The following is a 25,875-nucleotide window of genomic DNA, read 5'->3' as shown; positions in this document are numbered from 1 at the left end:
GGTGCTTTGATTGGGAGTTCCTGCATGGCAGGAGACTGGACTGGAGAGTCCTTGGGGTCTCAGCTATCTATCTATCTGTCTTGTCCTCCATTTTGAGGTCCCATATTACCTGGCTGCCGCTGCTGGCCCTCCTCGTCCTCCTTTTCCTGGTACTTGTCCTCCCTCCTCAGGAACCGGAAGGCGAGGTAGCCGAAGACGGTCCACGTCCCAACAGTGTACATGAGCGCTGCACGTCGCTTCCACACAACGGCACTGGCCATCTCTCATGCTTTGCTAGAGTTGCTCAGGGTCAGGTGCGCATGCGCACCCTTCCCAAATGCCTCCTGCTTCCCTATTGGCTAACCCCGCGCGCCAGCAGCGACGGCCTCCTCCATTGGCCAACGCGCAAACCAATCCCGTCTTCGGACACAAACTAAACCAATACGTTCTATTTCCAAGAGAGGATGGTTCTCATTGGGCCATTTCATACTTTCTCCCCTCCCCCCCCTCGGAGATAAAGCCGTTAGAGCAGTTATTCCTCAACTCTGAGCCTCTGGACTTCATTTCCCAGAAGCCTCAGCCATCTTGGCCAATGGTCTAGGATTCTGGGAGCTGAAGTCACAAATAGGTTTCTTCTAGTCCTTTAGTCCTCCTTGCTGGTCTAAAGAACAAGGACAGCAACATGGTGGGACTCTGAACTGTTTGAGAAGAAGGTGGGAACGCAGGCAGGCTGCTGGCAGGGGATGATGGGTGCTGCTGTGGCTTCCCTCTCTGACACTTCATGTTCCCACTGGTTCCCTTTGGACTGGCTTTAATCTCTATAGACAATTGCATTTCGACAGTAGAGTCAGCCCTTCTTATACTCTGATTTTTTAATACATGGATTCAAGCCTCCATGGTTTGAAAATGTTCAAAAGAAGTATAAATTTAAAATATGAAACCTTGATGTTCCATTTTTTATAAGAGACACCATTTTACTATGTCATTATATTTAATGGGACTTGAGCATCCACGGATTTTGTTATCCACGGGGGATCTTGGAACCAAACCCCAGCAGATAACAAGGGTCCACTGTATCTTTCTGCCTGTTTTTATTTGCAATTTGTGTTTAAAACTGTATGTGTTTTCACTTTTTGTACACCGTCTTGACTCTCTCAGTATTGGGGGGGGAAAGGGATGAGGAGGAGGATTGATGACAATGATGATATACAGGACCATCTTTCTCATGACTCCAAAGAAGCCTTTTCTGGGTTTTAGAAGTCCCCTCTAAAACATTCAAACGGTCTCTCAGATTGAAGCTGTTAAAAGCAGCTGTTAAACCCAAGGACCACTGAGGGTCGGCCATCTTGTGCGCCAAGAGAGGGCAAACTGGGAAGGAAGGTGGTCAAAGGGAATAACTGGAGGGGGCTCTTGTTCCTTGCAAGGTTTGGGGTAGAACGAAGAGGGAAATGTCCTCAGAAGAGGCTTCTCAGGCAACTGGGTCACACAAGCCACGTCTACACAAGAGATTCCTTCTTCTATGCAACCCTTGCTGAGCTTCATCATCTCCCACTTCACAATGTCCTCTTGGGTCTCTCTGCTTTCCCTGACCAGCCTCCTCCACAGTGCTTTGCAGATCTGACAAACAGAAAAGAGTTGTAACTACTTCTTCTGCACAGTCTTGCCTCCCTTGCATCGATTTGCTTCTTCTCTCTCCGCCATCTTGGACCTTCTCCACCTCCCTCAAAGTTTCTTCTTCTTTTTTTTGCAGGATAAGCTTCCGCCGCAGGGCCCTTGTTCTCCAGTCACCGCTCGGCAAGTGAGGCGGTTACTTCAATACTTAGCAGCATCGCCACAACTTACCACAGAGGAGGAATGGGAACCCTTGCTAAGTATCTCCAAAGCCAGACAGTGGGAATGGAAACCTACCCAGATCCATCACCATCATATGCAGCTGCCACCCTCATCATGCCTTCCAGATGAGGTCAGACTCAGGCTGGCCCAGCAAAGAAAAGCAAGTATCGTTCAGGATTCCCCTCTGAAGCCTCTCTTGGGTGCCCCAAGGAGGAAATCTTGGGCAAAGGCCACCTCCTCCTACCAGGGTGAAAGAGATGCTCAGCCCCATCCAGTCTACAAAAGCCAGTCTCCTGGAGTTATCAAGGGAACCATCCTGGATGCTGAGGAAAAAGAGGAAGAAGAAAGAATGACGCAGGCATTCTCCTCAGCAGCAGACGAAGGAGAATATATTTCGCTAGGAACAGCAAGACCACTCATCCCCAGGCAGAGAGGGAAGATCTTTGCTCCCTCCATCTAAGAGATGGTCGTTGTCCTCCCACTGCATGGTGGGTGAATGTAATGGTCCTGGGGTTACGGCAATTCCTGACGTTGACAAAGATATAGGGCTTCCAGAAGACTTTATGATCTAGAATGTTTACAGAACAGAATTTTAAAGACTCTCCTGGCAGTTCCAAGATCTACTCCAATACAGTTTCTGAAGCTGGAGACGGGTTCTCAACCTTGGTCCTCAACCATTTGCACATCTGTTTTTAACTTTTGGACAAGATTGAAGACTCTCCTTGAAAATCTACTTCTTAAATTTTGTTGTAATGAACATATGTGTTACTCAGACTCAATAAGGTTTTGATATTTAATCTTGTTTAAAAGTCATTATCTGCTGCGATAGTTTAATTTCTTCTATTTATTAATTTTTAGCATACCTATACATTTTTGTGATGACCTGTCGTCATGTACAATAAATTTGATTGATTGATATTGGGTGATTCTCTAAACTGTGGGCAATTGTTTTGTTTTCCATATGTGTTGACAGATTTTAATTAGAACTAGAGAAGATTCTGTAGTTTGAAGCAGCTCTACTGGTATGCCATCTGTTCCTGGTGATTTATTTCACTAGAGGAAGGAAAGGGCAAATCCCACTCTGAACAAATTCTGCGAAGAAAACCCCTGATACGGTTGCCTTAGACCATAACTCAAAAATTACTTAAAGGCACACAAGAAAAAGGAAGGGTCCACCACCCTCTGTGACATACCATCCAAACAGCTGTTATGGTCCAGGAGCTTTTCCTAATGTTTAGGTAGAATCTCTTTTTGAGTAATCTGAATCCATCGCTTCTTGACTAGAACCCTCTGAAGTTTCCAGACAATTTCCAAAGGCAGGCCCACGTAGAATACATTACAGTAGTCTAAACAGGATGTCATCAAGACATGTGTCACCATAGCCGATCTGACATCTCAAGGGGACAGACGCAGCTGGCATACTAGTTTTAGTTGTGCAAATGCACTTGTGGCATCCAGGCTCAGAGCCAGGAAAACAGACAAGCTGTGGACCTATGATTTCATGGAGAGGTAACCTTATGCAGCACAAAGTCCCTATTCCCTGATTTGCCTTATGATTGACGAAGAACACCTCCATCTTGTCTGTACTGTATATACTAAAAAACTGATCCCAGAATCCTGGGTCAACTTACATATGAATCAATACAGTAGGACTGCTCAGAAAGAAGTACAGGGGTACCTCGGGTTACAAAATTAATTCGTTCCGCCGCCGCTTTCGTAACCTGAAAAGCCTTCGCAAGCCGAAAACCCATAGGCGCTAATGGGGAAAAGCCGCGATTTCGTGTGAAATAGCGCCGAAAAGCACCAAAATTTTCTTCGTAACCCGAAATAACCTTCGTAACCCGGAACAGTTATTTCCTATGGGATTTTTTCGTATCCCGGAAATTTCGTAACGTGGGTATTTCGTATCCCGGGGTACCACTGTACCACCTTTACCTCAACAGCTCCTGCTCAGCCAAGAAGAGTCTGTGGGTGTCCCTGGTTTCCCAGGGAGCAAGGAGACAGTGGGCTTTGCAAGGCAGGCAGGGGTGGTGTGAGCATTGTCATTTACATCCTTTGTGACATACCCCTGAGTTGTACCCTCGACTTATCCACGGATCATATCAAAATCCAAACATTTGGCCCCAAAACCTTCCATTGATTAATACGTGTGGTTGATTTGTACATGAGTATATACGGTCCATGGCCAGGGCATCAAACATAGATCCCCCAACACCACCTTCTGAATTAGCCCCTCCAAGTAAGACAGGAACCACTGCATAGTGGTGCCTCCCAATTCCCATCCTAGAGAAGGACACCATTATTGATGGCATCAAAAGCCACTGAGAGGTCCAGCAAAACCAATAAGGACACAGTCCCTATCCATTTCTCTGAGGTCATCAATCAAGGTGACCAAAGCTGAAATTGAAGGCTATGTGGACATGTTCTAGAAGACTTTATTCCTGATGTCTTGCCAGCATCTGAAGATGCCAGATACAGATGCTGACGAAATGTCAGGAATACTCTTCTAGAACATGGCCACATAACCTGAAAACCCCACAAAAAAATAGGGGACTAAAGCTGTCTCTTTTCTCACAGCCAAGCCTGAAGCCAGACTGAAATGGATCTAGAAACCCCTGGAGCCAGGAGGCTAGCACACACACTCCAGAAAAATGGAATATTAGAGACTGGTTGTTAATTATTCAAAATGGTGGGATCCAGGAAGACCTTTTTTCTAATAATGGCCTCACCACAGCCTCCTTTAGGCAGGATGGTAACCTCCCTTGCTGCAATGAGGAAATCGCTACTCTCCTTATCCACTCAACCAGTCCCCTTCTAGCTGCTTTCAGAAGCTAGGAAGGCCAAAGATCCAGTATACATGTGGTGGCTCTCACTTCTTCAAGGGAAGGATCTTGCCCAGGGGCATCACTTGAGCGATGCGGGAACTGCAGGCTTCACCAGGTGACCCCCTAAGTGGAGGGGATGGGTGATATCACTGCTCTCCAAACATCTGCCATTGGGCAGAAACAGTCTGTGGCATTCACCTGCATCCCTTTAAAATGCTGCAGCTCATTGGAAGAGATGGTGTGAGTGGGGGAAGGCTCAGTGGGAGGATAAAGGAGGTCTCAGACATTTAAATATATACAGTATATTATTTTGTTTAAAATTTTCTATAAAAACATCACATCTTGCCAAATTTTCACTTTAACTATATACATATAAAGCATACACTATTTGCTAGTTGCTTATGTCACAGCTATTGCCATTACATTCAATGATATACTGTAATTACAATTTGTGAGTATCATTACTACAAATAAATTATTAAAGATACATATGGTGTGGAGATCAATGACACCATGAGTTATCCTCCCAGGTGACACCAACTCTAGTGATGCCACTGATCATGTCCTCATCCTCAGGCTGCACAAATAGCAACCTATCCAGTAATACAGGACAAGCAGGCACCAAGATTACTTCCACCAGACCTATCACTACAGAATCCATGTATGAGTGAATCTGGGTGACTTTGTCTGCAATGTGTCTTGACAATTTGTCACAGTGGGCTGTCTAGTAGTCCATGTTCTCTTCTTTTAAGGCAGAATGTAAACGGTTCCTGACCACTTCAGATAGCATCTTTGAATGACACTGTGCACACAATGGTGATACAGAAGCTGGTATTATTTGGCACAACCCCATGGTTATCATGGCACATAAGACAGAACAGTTTCCCCATGGATGTTGACCTCTCCTGCCAAATGGACACCAATGCTACTACCAAGACTAACTCAGCCAGCTCAGGAGTGGGGTGGGTGGTACATCAACAGTTACTAATCTCAGCCACCCACCTTCAAAAACACACACTTAAACCCAGCAGACTGTGGGACAGGGCACCTGGTAAGGGAGATGGAAACCTGATAGACCGCTGTAACTCAGCCCCTCAGGTTTGCCTGCTGCTGTGTAGAGAACCCAGATGGATAAAGCTGGGAGAGGTTGACTTGACCATCCCACCCTTTTTCATCCAGCCAGTAGATTAGGAGAGAGAAACTCATTTGGGGTGCCAGGGTAGTTCCCCACTCCTCTGAGCCAGCATGAGCTGGATAATGTCAGGAGGCATAACGACTGAAGTTGTGGTCTTCCTGGCTACTCCGCCAGCTGGTCTCCAACTAGTGCTGCAGCTGGAGGCCAAGCTTTTCTCCCTCTTCGCTTTCTCTATGTAGGTCAGGCATTAGTAACTAAGATCCTGGGGCCAATGCTCTTTCTTTTGAGGCTTTCTGAGGGAGGAACAAATAAAATTTGTTTTTCATGTTTTTTTAAAAACAGTTATCGTTTTATGTTGAGTAGTACTAGAGGATTTCAAAAAAAAGGCAATTCATCCTTTTTTTGCTGAAAGAAGGTGGTCTAGGGGAGTCTTTAGGGACCATATGCAGCCCCGGGGCCATAATTTGCCCACCCCAATGTAGCGTAAGGTGAGGGAGGCAAAATGTTCTCTCCCACATAGAAGCACACACACACCGGCCAGCTGGAGTTCACTCATTAGCCTAACACCCACCTCAATTTTTATTTTACTTAAGTAGAAGTGCAGAAAAATTAATTACATTGGACAGTATAGGTGAAGTAATTCATATTGGAATAATTACATGAATAAAAAGCTGAACTGGCAGAACACACACAGAAGGAACATCAATAAGTTAAACCTAAAATACAAAACTTCCCTAGCACATTTGTTACAAGGAATAACTAAAATTTTGAATCAGAAGAGATGAAGGAATGTTATTAGTTTTTGGCAGACTGATTCTTCAGTAGCATGATTTTAGTTCATTGATTTTTGTGGTTTCCTTATCATGTAAAAAAAAAATTATGATGCGCTTGAAACTGCAAGCTTCTTCAGATGGTCCATGAATACTTGTAGGCTAACATCATCTGTTAGAATTGGGGCACCAGACTCCTGGAATAAAAAAAAATACAGTTTAAATAAAAAAAAAACTGAACTTACACAACAGGGAAAATTGAACAGATGAAGTACAGTCAAGTGTGAAACATGAACCTAGGAACCCTAGCTCTTTTCATCCACATTTCAACATTTATTCTTATTTCTTATCCAGCTGTTTCCAGGCCTCATACTTATGCAGGCATACATCCGTTAACAAACAAGTTCCTTTTACAAAGTTTTTAATGCCTCCCAGCCCTGATTTTCCCTCCTTGTCTTCTGTCTAGCTGGAATATTTTTAGCAGTATTGGCATTGGGAGGATGGTGATGAAATGGCAAAGAAACATAAGACTCTCTGTACCAGGTTGTGGCAGCAGGTCTACACTATTATTATTATCAGGGTTTTTAGTTTTAACTGCTGGTTTTATGCTTGTATTGTGTTTTTAATATGTTATACTGTTTAATACTGTCTTAAGGGGGGGAGGGATAAAGTGTTTTTAATTGTCATATTTTATATTTTACTGTTGTTAACCGCCCGGATTGGTTTGCCAGAGGGTGGTATACAAATAAATAAATAAATTATTATTATTATTATTATTATTAACCTTTATTTATAAAGCGCTGTAAGTTTACACTAAAATAATTCAGTAAAGGTTGAGCTGAGAAAGAATTGGATTCTCCTCTAACTGATCCTATTGTAAATGTGTATAGAACAAGGTAAACAGCAGCTGCCTCCAAAATCCCTTAATGAGTATGAGTGAATGGGAAAACAGAGAAAGGAGAAAAGTAAATTATCCTGCCAGCTATTCACCAGCTATCCCCAGCAAGTGTAGATCTATATGTCTCGCACCAAAATAGCAATAGTAAGTGGAGACTGGTGAAAGAAAAAAAATCATTCCTGGATGTATTTTGGAAGAATCTTTCAAGCAATTTCAAGAAAGTTCAAAATATATTACTAATACAAGGCTTATCTGACCTGATTGTTTCCTCTGATAATGTGCATATCGTTAATGTTGAACAAAAAGTTTGCTGAAGCATGTTGAACTGCTCTCCTTTTTTGTAGGGTAGGAACCTAACCCTATTATCAACATGCAACAAAGGATGTAAAGAATGAAAGGAAGGCAAAGTTTTCCTTTGCAGACATTCAAAAAGGCCAGAAGCAGCACCACAATGGAAAGAATAAAGGGAGTTGGTGCTTCTTTTAGATTCTCTCAGGATAGACAAAGCTCTTAACTTTTGCCATTCTGCTCAGAGAGGGAGATGGTTTCTAGTTTGAGATAAGGTACAACACTTACATTGAGCCGTGGATAAGCTGACCCAGGTTTTTGGTGTCAATTTTTTAACTCAAATTTCTAGACTTATACATGTATATACTCATGTATATACATAAGTCGAGAAATTTTGGTCAAAAATTGATCCCAAAAACATGGGTCAACTTATCCATGGGTCAATGTAAGTTCTGTATGCAACTCATATATAGTCACCTCCTTTCTCTGAGTAGAGAGGCTAAAGACAAGCGCTTTGTCCATCCTGGGAGCACCTAAAAGAAGCACCAACCCTCTCTGCATTCTCATCCAACACAAACAGTTATGCCTGCCAGAACTTTGTAAGTTCTTTGGCATCATTTTCCTTGGCTCCAACTTTTACATTCTTTGTTAAATGTCCCTAAGTTTTACCCTTGACTTATCCATGGACCATATCAAAATCCATAATTTTGGCCACAAAACCTGTCCTTGACCTATACATGCGGTTGACTTATAGTTGAGTATATACGGTATATACTAGTTTATCTAACTAAGGTATATATGTACACAACAAAACCCAAATCTCTTAAATGTACCAAAGCAAATGCATTCTTTGCTTTTTTAAATGTTTATTATAATAAATTTATTGTGAATATAGGCACACAGAGGAAATATGAACTTCAGAAACTTTTATTTTATCCATTACTTACTTGTCCCCATGCATAGAGATTATTATGAGTCTGAGAAGGATTCACTTTAGACAAAAGAAACCGTGCCTGTAAAAGACAGAGTAAAAAAGTAGCTTAGAAGTAATACAACAAGAAATGTCCAAGATGTATACGTGAATCTTCAAATGACCTCATGCCTTCCTTAAAACTGTTTACAATTAACTGGGAATGTCTGCAGATATTTTTGGAAAGATGGAAATTTGGATGGAAAGATGGAAGACAGATTGTTAAAACTCATCCTGAAAGCATAGGGTTCTTGAACGTTAACCTTTGCTTCTTCCAGAATCAACCGTATTGTTGGCATTTAATATTTCAAAATGTATTTTAAATAAGCAGACTTCAAGCCACACATCTCTTGGTAAGCTCCAAACTGGATGTGTGTAATGAGCTCTGCATTTCTGGAATGTTCAGTTAGTTTAAATACAGCTGGCCTACATGACACCTGTTCTAACAGGTTCTCTTTGACATCCATTTGTTTCAAAGCACAATTGCAAATACTGTGGTTAACCAAAAAGTTTCATGGCCCAGTACACCCTTAGCTTGGGGAACATCAGATGAAACACTTCAGACGCTGAGATCTTTTTAGTGGGTACTGCTCAGAGTTTCTTCATTAGACTAATGACAATGAACAGGACCTTTTCTTTAGAATTTCCTCCCCAAAGAACTCAGCCCCTGGTTTATTTTTAGACAGCTTTCCAGTTTCAGCAGGCATAAGACGTTAATAAGGGTAGCATGACGCTTCATTGCTCAGTTGTCTTCTAGTTTTGTATTTGCAAGAAGAAATTTTATGTGGTTCTTCTTCTAATTTTCTGCTTGCCTGTGACATTTCATATTAATATTGCTGGGGTTTTGTGTGTTTTTCTATGATACTACACTCAGGCTCTGCAGAGCCACATTTGGCTAAAAAATGCTCAGCAATTAAGCATATCTGGTAGTCCTAACCAAGTCTTCATTTCACAGACAAAGCTACCCAAGAGGGCTACAAATAAGAACACTACCCCAAGGTCCCTGGACAAATGATAGGATAAGAAGGAATGTCAAAACAATCTTGAAAAGGTTAAAATCAAGAAGCACAAAATACAGTGAAATAGGCAGGTCTCTTCACTCCCAGTGACTGGCATTGTTCACTGGCATCAGGATGGTGCCCCTAAACAGTGGCAAGTGAATAATTCTTTAACCCAAATTAGAAAGGTACTTTGCATTTTCTACAGGAACATGATGAAGAAATAAATACCCTTATAGAGGTATTATTAAATAGCCTAACAGAATATGGTGAAAACAGAACAATGTTTTTTTTTTTTCCAGAATCCAAATAAGAACTAGGCATCTGGCCTTGAGACACATTCAAAATCTACTTGTAGTTATATGTTTGGTGAATGTCTTATACACCTTTCTATGTAAAGCCATGTCTTACCTGACTGCCTCCATGTTCTGTGTTTATATAACGTGGCATTGGGAATCTTGTCTGCAGGATTTCTTGAGCATCATCCAGTGGAGCCTGCAGCAAGTGCTTGAAGTTTTCATATTCAGGCATATCTTGATAGCCGGCTTTACGCCACTGAGCAATAGTCTAATTGGGAAAGAGAGAAGGGTATGTAGAAATTAATAAAACTATTTCCATAGAACTTAATGTTTTATGATTCTCAGGCTACCCTTAGTTTCCAAATGAGTCCATTTTATTATTAGGCATTGACAGACATAGCTATGTTTTTACTAACTGAACTCTTTCAAATTTATATTCAGTCCAAAAATATCCCAAAAAATTAGTGGTGCCAAGTGGAAAATTCCATCCGACAGTCAATTAAAAAAAAAACACATGTCTGGAAGCAGCAGCAGGAATAGTTTAGTTTATCTTAAACAGCAGATGCTTTTATTTTATCAAGCACTATACTAAGCCAAACCTGTTTAATTACATACAAAAGGGAAAACAAAGGCTCTACAATGCAGACAAGTCCTTTCCAGCCCCAAGCTCTGGCGCTATTGGACAACAGTCCTCCCCAGCCACCTCAGCTGCAAGTATGAAGAAACCTGGTAAAACTGGGAAGTTTAATCACTTTCCTTAGGCTGCTCCAATTAACTGTACAGGTGGAGAGAAATTTTAATCAATTACACCTCTGTTATTGGTGCGGTTGTAGCAGCATTGGGGGCAGGATTATGTATAAATACGCATACAAATATGAGCCTTTCTGAAGCCTGATAGAAACAGAGCAGCCTCTGACATATCATACGTATACACATCATAATGTAAATAAATCATATCAGAAACACCAATGACCAAGACTAGAAGATGAACTGGTTTTGGCTGCTCACTTTTATTAAGTATTAGTTTTATCCTATCCCTTCAGATGAGAGTTTAAGAGAAAAATTCTTTCCACCTGTCTTTTCTATAAAATCTCACATGCTATCAAGCCCTGCACAACAATACCCATGCTATCACTATCTAGTTCTAACAAATAGGCTTTGAGAACCAACGTAGATCTAAGCCAGAACAAAAAGTTACTTGCACATTACCTCACCAAGGTAGATAACAATTTGGAAAAAGGTATCCATCAGTAGTATCCTGTCAGGAAGAATGCTGCTGCTATCCAACAGTACAGGCTAGAAGAGGGAAAGAATAAATGAATTAATCAGTATCCAAAAAGAGTGTTTTACCAAAAAGAAGGACAGAAACATACCACAACACAGCTTGCATTAATCTGGCATCCCATCATATTTGGAAACAACTAAAGAACTACATTTCAAAAACAGACTTGCACACATCCCTCCCACCAAGAACAACAAGTAGTACCCTATTTTTGAAACATCCTAAAGGCATCAGGTGCTGTAGGAGTAAGAAACTGGCAAAACCACTTCTGAGTGTTCCTTGCCTAAAAAACCCCTATGAAATTCATGGGGTTGCCATGAGTTGACAGGCAACATGAAGGCACATACATGCGTTTTTAAAAGCACTATCTTTACTGCTACCATATATTAATAGGTTCTTTTTAATAATGTTGGTGTCTTCCATTTAGTCAAAGAATGTAAAAGGAGCTAGTTTCCTGGCAGATATTTCTTGTTGCAGGGAGGGCTTTCTTCTTTAGCAACTGTAAATGTGAAGATTTTCTTCTAACAAGCATGAATGTGATATATTCTCTCTTCTTGCGGGAACTGCTTAGCAAATTTCACCGAGATATGGAATAGTAAGAATCTAACAGCAGAATTTCAGCATTCCATCTTTGGCATAATTACAGCCTAAAGTATTTTCAGAAAGGATAACTGACCCATCTACAAAAACATTTACTAAAACCTAGCTGTGAAAGAAAGGAAATCACCTCCGGTGGTCCATAGAATGAATAAGAATATAGGATAGGCTGGATCATAATGAGGGACTGGGTTAGGTCCTGCCTGGCAAAGTGATGCCGATAATATGAAGATTCATCTGGACTGTTATTGAATACTTGAAGGAATGGAGATCGACGCAAATGGAACATGAACTGCATAGAAAACAGAAAACAGAAACTATAACACAGGCCAGAACTACCATTCCTCTCTTCATTTATATGGCATTTCCCTTATGTGATTCAAGAAGCTGAATACAAAGACTGGCATACCAGATAAAAAAAACACAGAAAGTTTCAGTACTGCAGTCATTTTTATTATAGAAGTGTCTTGCTATTTTATTAATTGTTTTAAATGTTTCATTTTTTTTTTGAGAAATATCATTTTACCTGAGGATACAGAGAGAATGAGTCAGACAGTCTAAATGAATTTGGATCATCCTTGTTGTACTGTCCAAACTTCTGACACTGTTGAAGAAATATATAGATCTCAGTAATCACTTAAATACTTTAGTATCTTACAATGTAATAAAGGAAGAAAATAAGTCGATTATTTGTATCAATGTTACCAAGAAGGGTTGAAGTTGGGGGGGGGATGTTTTGTTTTTTTAAAGAAAGGCATATTTATTAGACAATGGGAGAGAATTGCATTTGTTACATAAATGGATCTATGTAATAAAGGAGTTTCTTTCAAAATTACTAGGTAGAAATTGCCTCCAAGATTATTGTACAAAGTGTTTATCATACCAGTTGCATTGTTCCATAACTAGAGTGCTGAGCATATGAAACACAAAACGGGCAACCAATTTAATAAATAATAATAATAATAAAGTTTTTATTTATATCCCGTTCCTTCCTGCGATCAGGGCGGCTTACAGCAAGGTTAAAAAACAGCAATACATGAAGCATTAAAATACCAAAAAATACATTAAAATACAAATACATCAGCCCTCCATTCAAACAATAAAAATAACAGGCAAAAAAGCCCCATAGCCCAACCTCTTGGCCATGAAAGAGGAGGGAGGCCCACAGGATTTTAATCGGGGAATGCCTGTTGGAACAGGAAGGTTTTCAGGTCCTTCCTGAATTGGGCCAGGGTGGTAGTCGAGCGGAGCTCAGTGGGCAGCGTATTCCAAAGGACTGGGGCAGCCGTGGAAAATGTCCTCCGTGTGGTGGAGGATAATCTAGCCCCAGGTACCTTCAGTTTAAATTTAAAAAACAGTGGTTTGATCCTTGTATGCTTGAAACTCAAGTTTTCATTTAAATAAATACTCTACATAATATAGAACAACTCAGAGATAACATCAAACTATGTTTTGGTTTAGGGGAGACCAAAGTAGACATCTTCTCAGAGTGTTCCCCCTGCCATGGCTCCTTGCCATTTACTCATTGGTTCTTTTCTCCCTCTTTTTTTTTAACCACAGTTGATAGTTTGCAGCATTGTCTATATTACGGGCAAATATGCTTCAAATCGGAACTTGAAATTATGGTCTGGAGGCAAGGAACTAACCAATTTGATGACCTCAGAGTAGTTATTGTTGCCAGTTATGAAGATGGCTTAAGACAGGCCTTTGGCCTGCCCAAGAGATTCATTTTGCATGTTGCTGTGTCTTTTCATGTTGATTTTGACTGACCATTGTTTATATGATGTAATAGTTTGAATGTGTACTTTGCACTAATTTTGCTGTCAGGTATCTGGGATATAATCCCACTTAATGTGGTGTAGTGGTTTCAGTGTTGGACTACAGCTCTGGACACCAGGGTTCAATTCCCAGCTCGAGCATGAAACCCACGGAGTGACCTTAGACAATTCACATGCTCTCAGCTTCAGGGGAAAGCAATGGCAAACCTCCTTTGCAGTCTTGCCAAGAAAACCCCATGATAAGCCTGCCCTGAATCAGAAATGATTTGGAAGGCACACAACAACAACAATATACAATAGTAATAAATAAAACAGATATGCCATTGCAAACTATGGTTGGCAAAATTCTGGAACTGGAAGAGGAAAAATTTAGGAGGGGACAGGGAAAGGCAGGAACATGAAAGTCTATGTGTGTAGAGGGTTTGTTTGTTTTTTAACTATCAAGCTATTTACAGATTGGTGTTCTATTTGAACTTAGTAATGTTATACAGCAGGGGTTGGGAAAGTGCAGCCCATGGCTGACCCCTAAGCCCCACTCTTGCAGCCCCTGACACCTCTCCAGAGCCCCCCAAGTGTCCTGAACCTCCTGCCAAATATTTTTTCTGGCCAATTTTTTGGTGATTTTCACCCTCAAGGGGCCAAAATCACTCCAAATTACTTGTAAATGAAGCAGTTCCACAGATTAATCTCCCAGAGACCCTTGACATTCCTATTTTTTATAAAAAGGCCCAAAAAAGTAAAAATGGTACGTGGAAGTGACATTGTGTCACTTTCAGTGCACTTGAGATGTACAGGTGTGGTCCACAAGAGCTGGAAAGCCAAACACTGACCCCTTGTGCAGTTGCCCACACGTGTTAGACAGGACATTAATTTGAAGAAAAACTATTACATTTAAAATAACACTGTCAAGTCTAACACCATTAACATTGAACATTAAGTATCTGATTCTGGAATTTGAGCTGTCACACACATAGACTTTCATGTTCTTCCTTTTCCCTGTCCCCGCCTTCTTCAGATTTAGTTCATATGTACAAACTGGATTGTTCAAATGTGTTTTCAAACTATTTGTGGCGGGGAAGAGAGACACAAAAGTTAACAATATCAATAGTCAAGACAGAATTCAAAACTCAGTGGTTCTCAAATGGTGGGGTGGGAAACCTGAAATACGTGTGAGTCTCGCTCAAGGGTAGGCATCAAAGTTGGAGACCCTGATCCCTCTGCTTCCTCCTCTTCTTCCCAAACTTTTTTGTGTGTAAAATTTACACATATATTGACATAATAATTGCATTTACTTAAATAAAACTGTTCTAATTTGAACATTGCTATTTCATTATAAACATTAAAATATGAATATATGTGAATATGCCAATGAAAATATGCACACTAAACAAACAAAATACTTTTATTCATATACTATATTGGAGGACAAGATTTCTGCATGCAGATATAAAGGGGATCAAAAAGTAAAAAGTTTGAGAACCACCGTGTTTAACTGATAACCAGGTTATAAGATTACCCTGGTTTACAAGTGATCACCCTGGCTTACAAGTGATCATACTCACAAGTCTGATTAGCTGCCTGTCGAGCCACCGCAAAACATCAGGGCCTTCCTCCGATTCAGCTCTGTAGACACCCAGTCGGGCCATCAGGACAGCAGCTGCTTCTTGATCAAAGGCAGCTTCTATATGCTGCAGCTGACTTTGTGCATCTGCCCAGCTAATAAGAATGGCAAGAATTAGTACATTTTTGAAGATTACAAGCCACACTCAACTCTCCCACCCCTGCAACTCCATGCCGAAGCAACTCATTCAATAGACCAACAGTACAATTTTTAGTCCTTGACTTTTCTAGAATCCCTGTACCACTTTCTTTTGTCCAAAACAAGGCAGGGATTGCCCCTTTTAGGATCTACCAGAAGCAACAAATCACTTTTTACATAGGTTGCAGGCTCCCCCTGTACTGTTTAGTATTTTGGCCATGTTGGGGCTGCTGTTTGTTTGCTGGTTCCTGGATAGTCCTAGAAAATTGGCCCCTGGACCCACAATGGCTGTACAAAAGCACTAACTCAACAAAACACAGGATACTTATCCCACACAGTTCTCACTTTCTAGCCACTGTTGTCACACGAATACGCCTCTGTGTACTGGAATGCTGATAATGGGTAACAAACTGGACAGCCCCTCTGCCACCCTGAGGTATTGGTGCATTGTGCTGGAAAACAGACAGAGAGAAGTTGCCCTCAGAAAATCAGTTACAGTATTTTGAAAGGCAGGTTCAAAATACCACACAGTTACAGAATACAAACAAAATAAAAGCAGCTTATTATATCGGAGATCAGCAACACGCTTCATCAGTGATATAAAAAATCCATAATTTTGGCCCCAAAATCTGCCCTCGACCTATATATTTTCAAAAGTAAAATAAATGTATAAATCGAGGGCAGGATTTGGGGCAAAATTGTGGATTTTTGATATATAAAGTCAACTTATAGTCGGGCATATATGGTAATTTGCTCCATTTAAGTACACATTTAGAAATAACTTTAAAATACATGCAAAAGATTACAGTCAGAGGGGTGGGGAGACAGGCTTACCTGATTTACTACTTCAAAATAAATGGCAAGAGTCATGGTGGGGTCAAGACTGCAAATTTTCCACTGGCATGTGCCACCAATCCCAAGTTCCTATGAGAAAGTCCAAAAAGCAGGAGGGGGTGTTCTGTTTATATTATGGCTACAGGACATAGTCACGGCACATTTTGTTCTTGCAGATTCATATACTGTCTGAAGAACAAGCACAAAAACTAAAGCCTAAAACCTTGCAACAAGTACCCTATAGATATCTGGGAGATAAAAGGGAGAGTGGAAAACAATTTGGCCTTGTTCCCTTGCCACCACCTTCATTTGTCACTATGAAAACATACAATCCTGTTCCAGATGGAATATGCCACTTGTTAAGCTAGCACACATTAATCCTACAATATTCTGCATATTACACTCACATGTGTGGTACAACATGCCTCAGTTAACAAAACCACTGATGGTGAAGTTCCTCTTTACAAAGTCCTTTTGTGCACCCAGCCCCCACTTCCTTATCTTCTGTCTGTCTGTTATTTATTTATTTTTAATATGCAATCTTTTTCCTAAATTGGATCTAAGGGGCTCACAAAAGATATAGCTGGAAGGTTTTTTTTTAATAAAAAAGATAACATTTGTATTAAGATGATGAAGGAGGCTGGAAAAACACAGATTTTTTGTGTCAGGTTGCAGAAGCAGCAGTATATCTACATTATACAATGCAAAAAAGCTTGAGCTTGGAAAAAAATAAGATTCTATTCTACCTAGTTTTACTATAGCTATGTATGCCTGCCTACAAGGTAAAAAGCAGCTGCCTCCAGAATCCCTTACTTCAGCATGCATAAACAGCAAAACAGAGGAAAAAAGGGGAAAACAGATAAGCCTTACCACCTACCCCCCCCCCCCAAAACAGGTTACAAAATCATATCTCTAAGTGTAACCATCAAAATGAGATTCATAAGAGAGATGGAGGCTGGTAAAAGAAAAAAGTCATCCCTGGATGCAGTTTGGAAGAAGCCTTCAAGTAGTCTCCAGGAGGTCGAAAATATTTTTGCTTACTCATCCAAAGCCTACTTAGTTGTTTCATGTATGCATATTATTAATTTTCAATAAAAGGTTTGTCTAACTACTCTTCTTTTTTGTGGTGTAGGAATATATCCCTATTGTCTCCATGTTACTCCTACCACTGGGACCAAATTTTCCATTAACGAAGTAATACTGAAGAGTACACCTACACCATTAACTGAGGTATAAGTGTACTCCCTTTTATTGATGAATACCATATCCCTATAGTACAGGGATTTTATGCAGCCCTTGAAAATTGTTCTTATTACTGTTCTCTTCAATTAAGACTGTAATTGATTTATTATGGCGCAGATCAGGATAGATGAGAAATAATCCCACCTCCAGAAATGGCAGTAGAGAACTTGCTCAGGAGCTGATTGTCCTATTGCCCTTCAAGGCGAATGTATTTTACCCAGGGTGAAATCAATTCCCATGGCCATCCTGGACTCTACTGTGCTGTCTAGTCACAGCAGAAGCAAAAGAAAGGAAAGACTGGGAAAACACAGATGCTATGCATCTCTCCTCAGCTCCCTACACTGGCTCTAGTTTATATATAACTACCATCTAGCAATTAAATTACACAAGATGTTGAACAATCTTTGGCTGACAGCATTTCATGTTGTCATGCCATCTAAACTGCCCAACACAACACACATTACTGTACTTCCCACCCGACCCCACCCCCAAAAGTGTTGTCCATCTCACCTCCAGTCATAAAACTTACATTTTCAGAAACGCATGGGCCTTTGGCATTTAGGGATACACATGGTCCAATAGCTCCAGCAATCTTCAGCTCTCTAGAAGTCTAAAATTAAAAGTATTGAAACATCAGCCCCAACAAATATCTACAGAATACTGAGTAATGTATCACCTTGTCATAAATGTCCACTCAGAACAATGCGTTGTTGAGACGGCAATAACCTGCTATCACACCCAAGTGATTTACACCACCCCTCTATGAGGGAGAACCTAAGGTCTTGATCAAAGTAAGGCCTTGATGAATAGGAAATTATCTTTGAAGCTGACAACTACAAACGCTGGTATATAATATATACATTCCTTCAATATTAAAATAGCATAATACTAGTACTCAACTACTGACTTCCAGGTCTGCAATTCAGCTAGAAGCAGCGATTCCCAAACTTTGGTCCTCCAGGTGTTTTGGCCTTCAACTTCTAGAAACACCAGCCAGCTTGGCCAAGTGTCAGGAAATTTGGGAGCTGAAGTTCAAAAACATCTGGAGGGCCAAAGTTTGGGAACCACTGAGCTAGAGCTTGTCACACTTACCTTCACTTCCAAAGTAGCACCAAAAGCCATTCGGAATTCTCCATTCAGATCTTTGCTGAACACTCTCTGGAAGGTCTGTGTGAAGAGAGAAGTGTTGAAGGAGTCCCCCATCACCATGTGACCCCTGAAAGGGAAAAGGAAATGTAGGCAGTGAGATATTGAGCAATGATAGATTACTTTTCTCACTCTACCTTCACTGCTGAAAGCAAAGGGAATCTAGATTGAAAATGCCTCTGTTCAGTGAAAGAACCAAAGCTATTCCACAGAAGAGAGGAAGAGCACCAAGTAAATTTGAAAAAAACCTGACTATCTGCATTTATAACAAGGAGAGGAATGCAATTCTACAACAAGTCTGCCACTACAACTGGGATAGGGTGCAGAAGACAGAGCCCATATACTGCATCAAGGGTACTACAAAGTTTCACACTGTCTGCCCCCACTAGCCCTTAGAGGAGTTCCCATCAGTAAACACCAGCTAACTCCATGTCATGAAAATAAGGGTTGTTTTACATTTATCAGCTTCATCTTACCACCACCAAATGCATCTTATGTATGTTTCCTTGGATATAGTTTGATTTAATTCATTAGAACTTATTCATAAATATACATATTTGTGGCCATAGTTATACTAGTATACGATATTATAGTATAAGGAAAAAAAGAACTCAGAAACTGATTTTTTATGTATAAGACTATTTTATCAGTTAAATATTGCAATTGATTTTTGTACTATTCTGCCCAAATACACATACAGGCTGGCACCCCATTGGTTAATCCCAACTAGAGTACACTCGTTCAATCAACTGAATGATAAATTAACATGTAGATAAATCTAACAGTTTCAACAGGTCCACTCTAGTAAGGGCTAAAAGAATTTAGGCCATAAACTCCCACTGAAAAGAAGTCCCTCCTGGTCCCAGATGAAAAAATGGCAGGTTCTTGATACATTTTTGCATGAATCAAAGAGGGACTCTTCCTGTTGAGAGCTGAGAACATACCCAGTTAGATTTGCACAACACTTCATCTCCAGAAGACCAGTCTGATCAAGAGCACAGGCATAAATATCAATGCAATGTCCATTAGCAGCTGTACGACTAGCTAGCGTTTCATAGTGCTGTAGGAACAAAAGAAAAGAAAGAATCTGCAGACAACTTTAGCTACCACTGCAACAAAGGATTATTACAGTCTTGGAACAGATGTGATATGCAAGCCACATGTGGTCCCCAACTCTTCTTTTGCCAGCCTCCCCAACATTTACCAACCCACACCTGAATTGAACCTCCAAAAATAATAATAATAATAATAATAATAATAATAATAATAATAATAATAAATGCTAAACCGGCCTGAAAATCAGCCACACATTTTTGAAAAACCCTCTAGAAGTTAAAACTGGAAGTAAACTTCTGGCCATTTCAGAGAGCTACCTTTGGTTGGAAATGGAGCGGCACAGCCCATTGTGTGAGCTGCGAGTAAGAAAATAGTGCTGGGCAAACAGACAAAGACTTATGAAGCTAAGAAGTAGGCAGAGAGCCTAGGAGATAAGTAAAGTTTGGGAACAAGAAGCTCAGTAGCTAGGAAATACATAAACAGAGGAAAGAGCTCATCCAAATTTAATTTTTTGTTGTACAGAATTGTGAGTTATTTTGCATCTAGTTTTGACAGGTTTTGAACTTATTTTTGCATTTGCCTCCAAACACACCTCAGGTGCTTCTTTTATGCAGTGGTTTTGGGAGGACAGGGTGGAATCCATCTTTTACCAGCCTACCTTCCTAATCTCCTCTCCTTTGTTGGCCTCTCCTCCTTTTTTTGCTTTAAATTTCCCTATTTAGAAGCAGAATTTTTTTATAGAATTTTTCTATAGGTGGGAAGAACACTGTGAATCTGATGCTTTCTTCTGTGTATAATATATTTAAATAAAAATATAGATAATTTTTTGTAATTTAGGCATTCTACAACAATATTCTTGACTAAAAAAGGTAAAGGTAGTCTATTGACATGAATGTCTAGTCGTAACCGACTCTAGGAGGCAGTGCTCATCTCTTTATTAAGCCAAAGAGCCAGTGTTGTCCGCAGATTAGCAATATGGAAAAATTAAAGTTAAGTAAAAGGGGCGTGGGATTGGATTTAGCAAATAAGCAAATGTTATTTTTTAATAAAATAAAACTCAAACACTCTAATGCAATATATTTTTTATATTTCATACAATAATGCTATAACACAAGACTTAATAGTAGAGAAAGAGATATAAAACAGAAATAAGAAAAAAGGGAAATAGGTTTCGGCAGGTAGGAAACTGGAAATTTTTAAAGGGCGGATTAAAACATGAGCAGTGAATACCCACAGCCTATGTCAATATATAAAGAAGACACTGACCAAAACAAAGTGAAATGAACCCCAATAATAGCAGCACACATATATCTCAATTCAAAATGTACTGCTAAGAAGTAAAAAGTTGCATTAATTGCTGGGAACTCCTGGGAAATATCCCAAGACAAGAAAAACTTTATTTAGATCTTGGTGAGCACAATATTGAAAACCACCATGTCCCAAAGCAATTAGCCCATCTCAGTAAGCCCAAATATTAAAGGAAAGAGGACAGGAAGTTTAGGCAAATGAGGAAAAAGAGTCACACATGATTTATAAAGCTGTATCATTTGGGGAGATAGAAATGTCTCATAGGTGTGCACAGTTGGCCAAAGAGTGGGAAACTCAGTAACAACACCACAGCCATGTGATTAGGTATGTGATTTTAAAACAGCTCAAAAGGGCTTTAGAGAATAGGAATGTGAGCCTAGTAGCAGATTATTTCAATATTATCTGTGCATTGAGGCAATACTCACATCTGGGAACAGGGTTTGTGAAAAGGCCTTTGAGGGTGAAAACTACACAGACATAAGCAAAAATTAGTAAGGGGAGAAGAAAGGGCAACCACAGTGATTGTTTCAGCAACTTGTTCACCATACATATGCAAAGAGTTCAGCCAGGATGTCCACTAGATGACTTTAATCACTTTATCTTGCATCAAAAGAATATTTAACGAGATTATATAGGGAAAAGGAAGCATTTGACCTAAATAGTCAGAAATCAAGATGAACATTTCTGATCCTTCATCAGCTTACACAGACCTCCTTTAACTCTATTTATTCAGGTAAATCAGTATCCATCAGAACCTGAAAGAAAAATTATTTATCCTTACGTAGAGAGATTTTAAAACAAAGACCTACCTTCATGGCTTTCTTCATGAATCGTGTATTATCCTTTTCTATGTCATGCCAGGAACGGATTGGTGTTTTTAACTCATCTCCTACCACCATGCCTGGCCCTTGAGTTGGAGGTCCTCCTGTAAACAACATTATTCTGGCTCCAGTATTTGGAAATGTTCCCTTGGAGATGGAGAAAGAAGGTAGAATACACACACATAATGATCAATTTTTTGTATTACTGGGCAGATTCATACCAATGCAGTTGACTATAGTGGTCTCTCCACATTCACTGGGGTTAGGGGTGAAGGACCCGTGAATGTGGCAAAACATCCATGGCTTTGATATTCGCAAATTTGATTATTTGTGAGTGTCATGCCACATGCGTGCACACCCTCCCCCAGGCTTTTCCCCTTAGGGCAAGCGGGAACCAAGGAGGGAGGGAGCAGCTGGAAAGGGTGCATGCACTGCTCTTCCATTCCTCCATACCTCAGAGACCTCTGGCAAGCTCTTTAAGGCATTAAAGGTGGGGTGAGAGAACCACATGTGATTCTTCTGCCTCCCTTCCAGCGCCCCAGAGAGCTCAGGCAAGCTGTCTGAGGCATCGGCAGGGAGACAGGAGAGTCATGCACATGTGTACTTCTCTCTCTCTTCCACCAATGCCTCAGAGAGCTTGCCTGTGCTGTCTGAAGCATTGGAGAATAGGGGTAGCAGTGTGCGCAAGTCCCCTGGCTTCCTTCCAGTGCCTCAGGAAGCTCAGTTCCTCCCTGCCACCCTGTAACTGGTGGGGCCTTCACCCCTAACCTCTGTGAATTGGAGGGATGACTGTATTCTTTTTACCTAAGAGAACACCTCTCTAGGAATCTCCAGGCCCACCAGTGCAACTCTATCGCCAACATCTGCCAGAGACTGACCATAGAATCATACTGGAGGACCTACAAATGCCTAGAGAAGTGTCTTTAGGAACTTCTAGGTTCTCTAGCACAACTGGACAATTTCCAGCAGAATTGCATTGGAGGACTTAGAGATTCCTAGAGAGAACATATTAACCAAAACTGCAAATAATCAAATCCGCAAAAGTCAAATCCTCAAATGTGGAGGGCAAACTGTATATCCATCCCACTGAGGAAAAAAAAAGAGGCCTATTTAGTTCTACAAACACAGAGCATATCCTTAATTGTCAGAAAAGGAAGAACTATTCATGCTGGATTAAAACCATTTGTCCAGCCTTAATTTTTAATGGTGGAGAAATCTAGCAAGCATACAAAATTGTTTCCTATACATCACAAGAAGTAGTGCTGAAACATCTCCTTTCCTGAATTATATTTAGAGACCACTGCATAAAAATATCAAGCATCAAGCCACAGAAACACAAGACTGACCAGCATATATGCTTTGCATGCATGCCCCAAATCATTTTGGTTTATTTCTATCACCATTTTAAATTGTTATCAAAAGCAAATATACCTCGAGTAACCCCACAGCAATGGACAAAGCTACTCCAGTGGATCGCAATGGTCTTTTTCCTTGTGTGACTGGCCATGGGTCCCTTTGAAGTTCCCCTAAGAGATCTGTTAGGTTCATGTCAATTTTGTGAACCGGCTGAAGAAATCTGTAAAAGATCAAACAAAATGTAAACAATGTTTTTTACTTTACAGAATCAACTTGATATGCATAATGTCTCAGGTTAATTGAATTCCTAACATTGCTCAAAGATCAGTTAATACAAAACGAAGCTATGTTCACCAAGGTAGGCACTGTTAAAAGCAAACTGTATGTATCAATCATATAAAGACAGAAATTAAGTTTTGCGAGTCTATGCAAAGCTCATTCTACAAACTACAGGTGATTAGCTGCTTACATAAGGGCAATGGAAGCACAACACAAAATACCATATTGGAAATTAGATGGTTTATGTATCAGTTTGAAATGAACTGACATGTTCTAATTGTTTAGTTATTTATTCTATCTTGCTAGGGTTTCAAATCCTCATCTTTCATCTTTTGAAATCAAAGGTGGACCCTGAATGACATTATAGACATAACTCCACACCTATATATAAAATATATGAAACAAAACAGCTTCAAACAGCCAGAAAAGAATTCATTCTATTTCCCAAGTTCAATTTGGGAAATTTGTTACAGAGGCTTTTAACATTTTACACATTTCATGAAAGCCAAACGATCACATTTGATTGAAATATAGCTTCTTTTAAGGAGGGAAATACCTGCTTGAAATCAGAGGCTGTTCCTGAGGCAGATGAGGCCTTCCTTGCTGAACAGGTGCAGTAGGCTTTGAAAGACCCAACATATCCTAACAGTCAAAACACATACCAGCATTAGAAAACCCCACTTTTAAATAATTTTGGAAGTAGAGATAGGCAATTGGAAAGCTGGATTAGCTTTAATTAAAAACCAAGGTAAAAACATACCTGTATTTGTTTTGCTGTTAGGTCCTTGGTACCTCTGAAAACATAACTTTTGGAGATTCCTTCACAGCTGAGTTCATGAACTTGGACCATTCGGCCAAAGGTGATCAAGCCAACAAGAGCATCAGGGGGGCAGCAAACTCAGAGACATCTGCAGAGACTCCTTCAAAGCTTGCAAGTCTTCCTCTTCCAGACAAGTGTCCACCACATAAAGAAAAATCAGGGGGGTCTGAGGACCACGCTGGTGTGGGATAAAAATATTTATGTGTTTATTTACATCATAAAATTATATACAATAGAAGATTCCCCCAGAAAAACTATATTTAAAATTCTTTTAAGACTATGATCACAAAGGTGCTCAATACAGTATTGTGAATTTCAAACATGAAACACAAAAGCTTACCTGGACTATATATTCAATTGTGGAAAACTGTGGCATAAGTTCAGCTGGCTGATTGACTTCAGATATGCCTGCATATGCTGGCGGAAACTGGAGAAATATCAAGGATTAGAACACATACGGAAAGATGCAAAAGTTTCTTTGTAATACAACATAGGCAAACATTTTGAATTTCAACAAAACAGGGGAAATTTACTTTCACTTTCTATTAAACATGGTACTGTTGGCATTTTAGGATACAGTTTATGAGTAAACAGGATATCAGGTTACAGAATCTATGAACTAGCTCAAGTTTTATATCTATATCATATACAAACTCAATTCAGAGTCACATTAAACCAAGATTTTAAAAAACTTAAGTATGGTTTGGCATAATATATAGCCAGCTAAAATCACCTCTGCACAAGGGGATTTGTTTAAAAACAAATTGATGGTAGAACCCACAATCTTTCACACCCACCTGGTTTCGCTGAAAGCAGAAGTTGCAGGCCCAAAGCTTGGCTCGGTAATCAACTTGACTATAAGAAAGGAATATATAAAAGCTACTGAATCACATTTCGAAAGATCAAGCAAATAAAAATCACACTGTCCATTTCTCTTTCAAAGAATTGGCATTAAGGATATAATAAATATCTTCAAAGTGAACGCATGACACAAAAAGTACTCTTATAATATTAGGAGAAAATAACTACCAGTCGTATTACCTGATAAAAGCCAACTTCAATTTCCCCATTTAATGTCTCTAATAGTAGTAGATTCAACCATTCTCAATTAGTCTAGGATACATTTCTTAATTGAAGAGACCTATTTTTAACTGAGTTTCAGTAAATACTGTACTTCTACTTTACCTCAAGTCAGGTAGTTTTTTTCAGTTGTGTTCACTGACATTTAATTAATCTGTTAGTTCCACAGACAAGAATAAGTACTGGAAAAAAATGGGTTTCTTTGCATTTGTATTGTATTAAGAGACAAACAGTATTTTATGAGACAAAAGCAAGGTATATACACAGATGCTATAACATTGCTTAGGAATTCGGAAACAGGGCTGTGTTTTCTTCTCCTTCCCCTCCCATGCATAAATTACCTTCCAAATCTGTTTAGCCAAAGTCTATGTAACCTGTGTCCTAAGTTCTCAAAATGTATTTCAAGGAAGTATCTAGGTCCATTCACACATATTGCAAATCAGTACCGGATTTGTGTTGAAGGAGAATATTTTGTCAAGAAAGAAGAATGAGAGAACATGGGATTTCTCCTGACAGGTGATG

At 39.9% G+C, this 25,875-nt stretch overlaps 1 protein-coding gene and 1 long non-coding RNA gene across 2 annotated transcripts in view; one reads left to right on the top strand and one right to left on the bottom strand.

Annotated features, from left to right (window-relative positions):
* Positions 1–555: 555 nt before the first annotated feature.
* LOC121929199 lies at positions 556–2,733 on the top strand. Its single transcript, XR_006103621.1, has 2 exons — positions 556–692; positions 1,730–2,733. It is a non-coding gene; the product is annotated as an uncharacterized LOC121929199 (long non-coding RNA).
* A 3,581-nt stretch (positions 2,734–6,314) lies between these two features.
* The window catches only part of SEC23B (SEC23 homolog B, COPII coat complex component), a 22,045-nt gene continuing 2,484 nt past the window's right edge, over positions 6,315–25,875 (bottom strand). The window contains 19 exon segments of the mRNA XM_042465427.1: positions 6,315–6,739; positions 8,676–8,741; positions 10,108–10,263; positions 11,205–11,291; positions 12,005–12,166; positions 12,401–12,478; positions 15,215–15,368; positions 15,757–15,863; positions 16,246–16,335; positions 18,017–18,097; positions 18,580–18,703; positions 19,578–19,693; positions 21,807–21,965; positions 23,250–23,394; positions 24,010–24,095; positions 24,214–24,342; positions 24,344–24,451; positions 24,614–24,700; positions 25,071–25,128. Coding sequence (XP_042321361.1) covers positions 6,650–6,739; positions 8,676–8,741; positions 10,108–10,263; positions 11,205–11,291; positions 12,005–12,166; positions 12,401–12,478; positions 15,215–15,368; positions 15,757–15,863; positions 16,246–16,335; positions 18,017–18,097; positions 18,580–18,703; positions 19,578–19,693; positions 21,807–21,965; positions 23,250–23,394; positions 24,010–24,095; positions 24,214–24,342; positions 24,344–24,451; positions 24,614–24,700; positions 25,071–25,128 — 2,083 coding nt within the window. The 3' untranslated portion in view covers positions 6,315–6,649.

Source organism: Sceloporus undulatus, chromosome 4 (genome assembly GCF_019175285.1).
Source record: "Sceloporus undulatus isolate JIND9_A2432 ecotype Alabama chromosome 4, SceUnd_v1.1, whole genome shotgun sequence".
Lineage (NCBI taxonomy): Eukaryota > Metazoa > Chordata > Lepidosauria > Squamata > Phrynosomatidae > Sceloporus > Sceloporus undulatus.
This window is presented reverse-complemented; position numbering and strand designations above follow the sequence as displayed.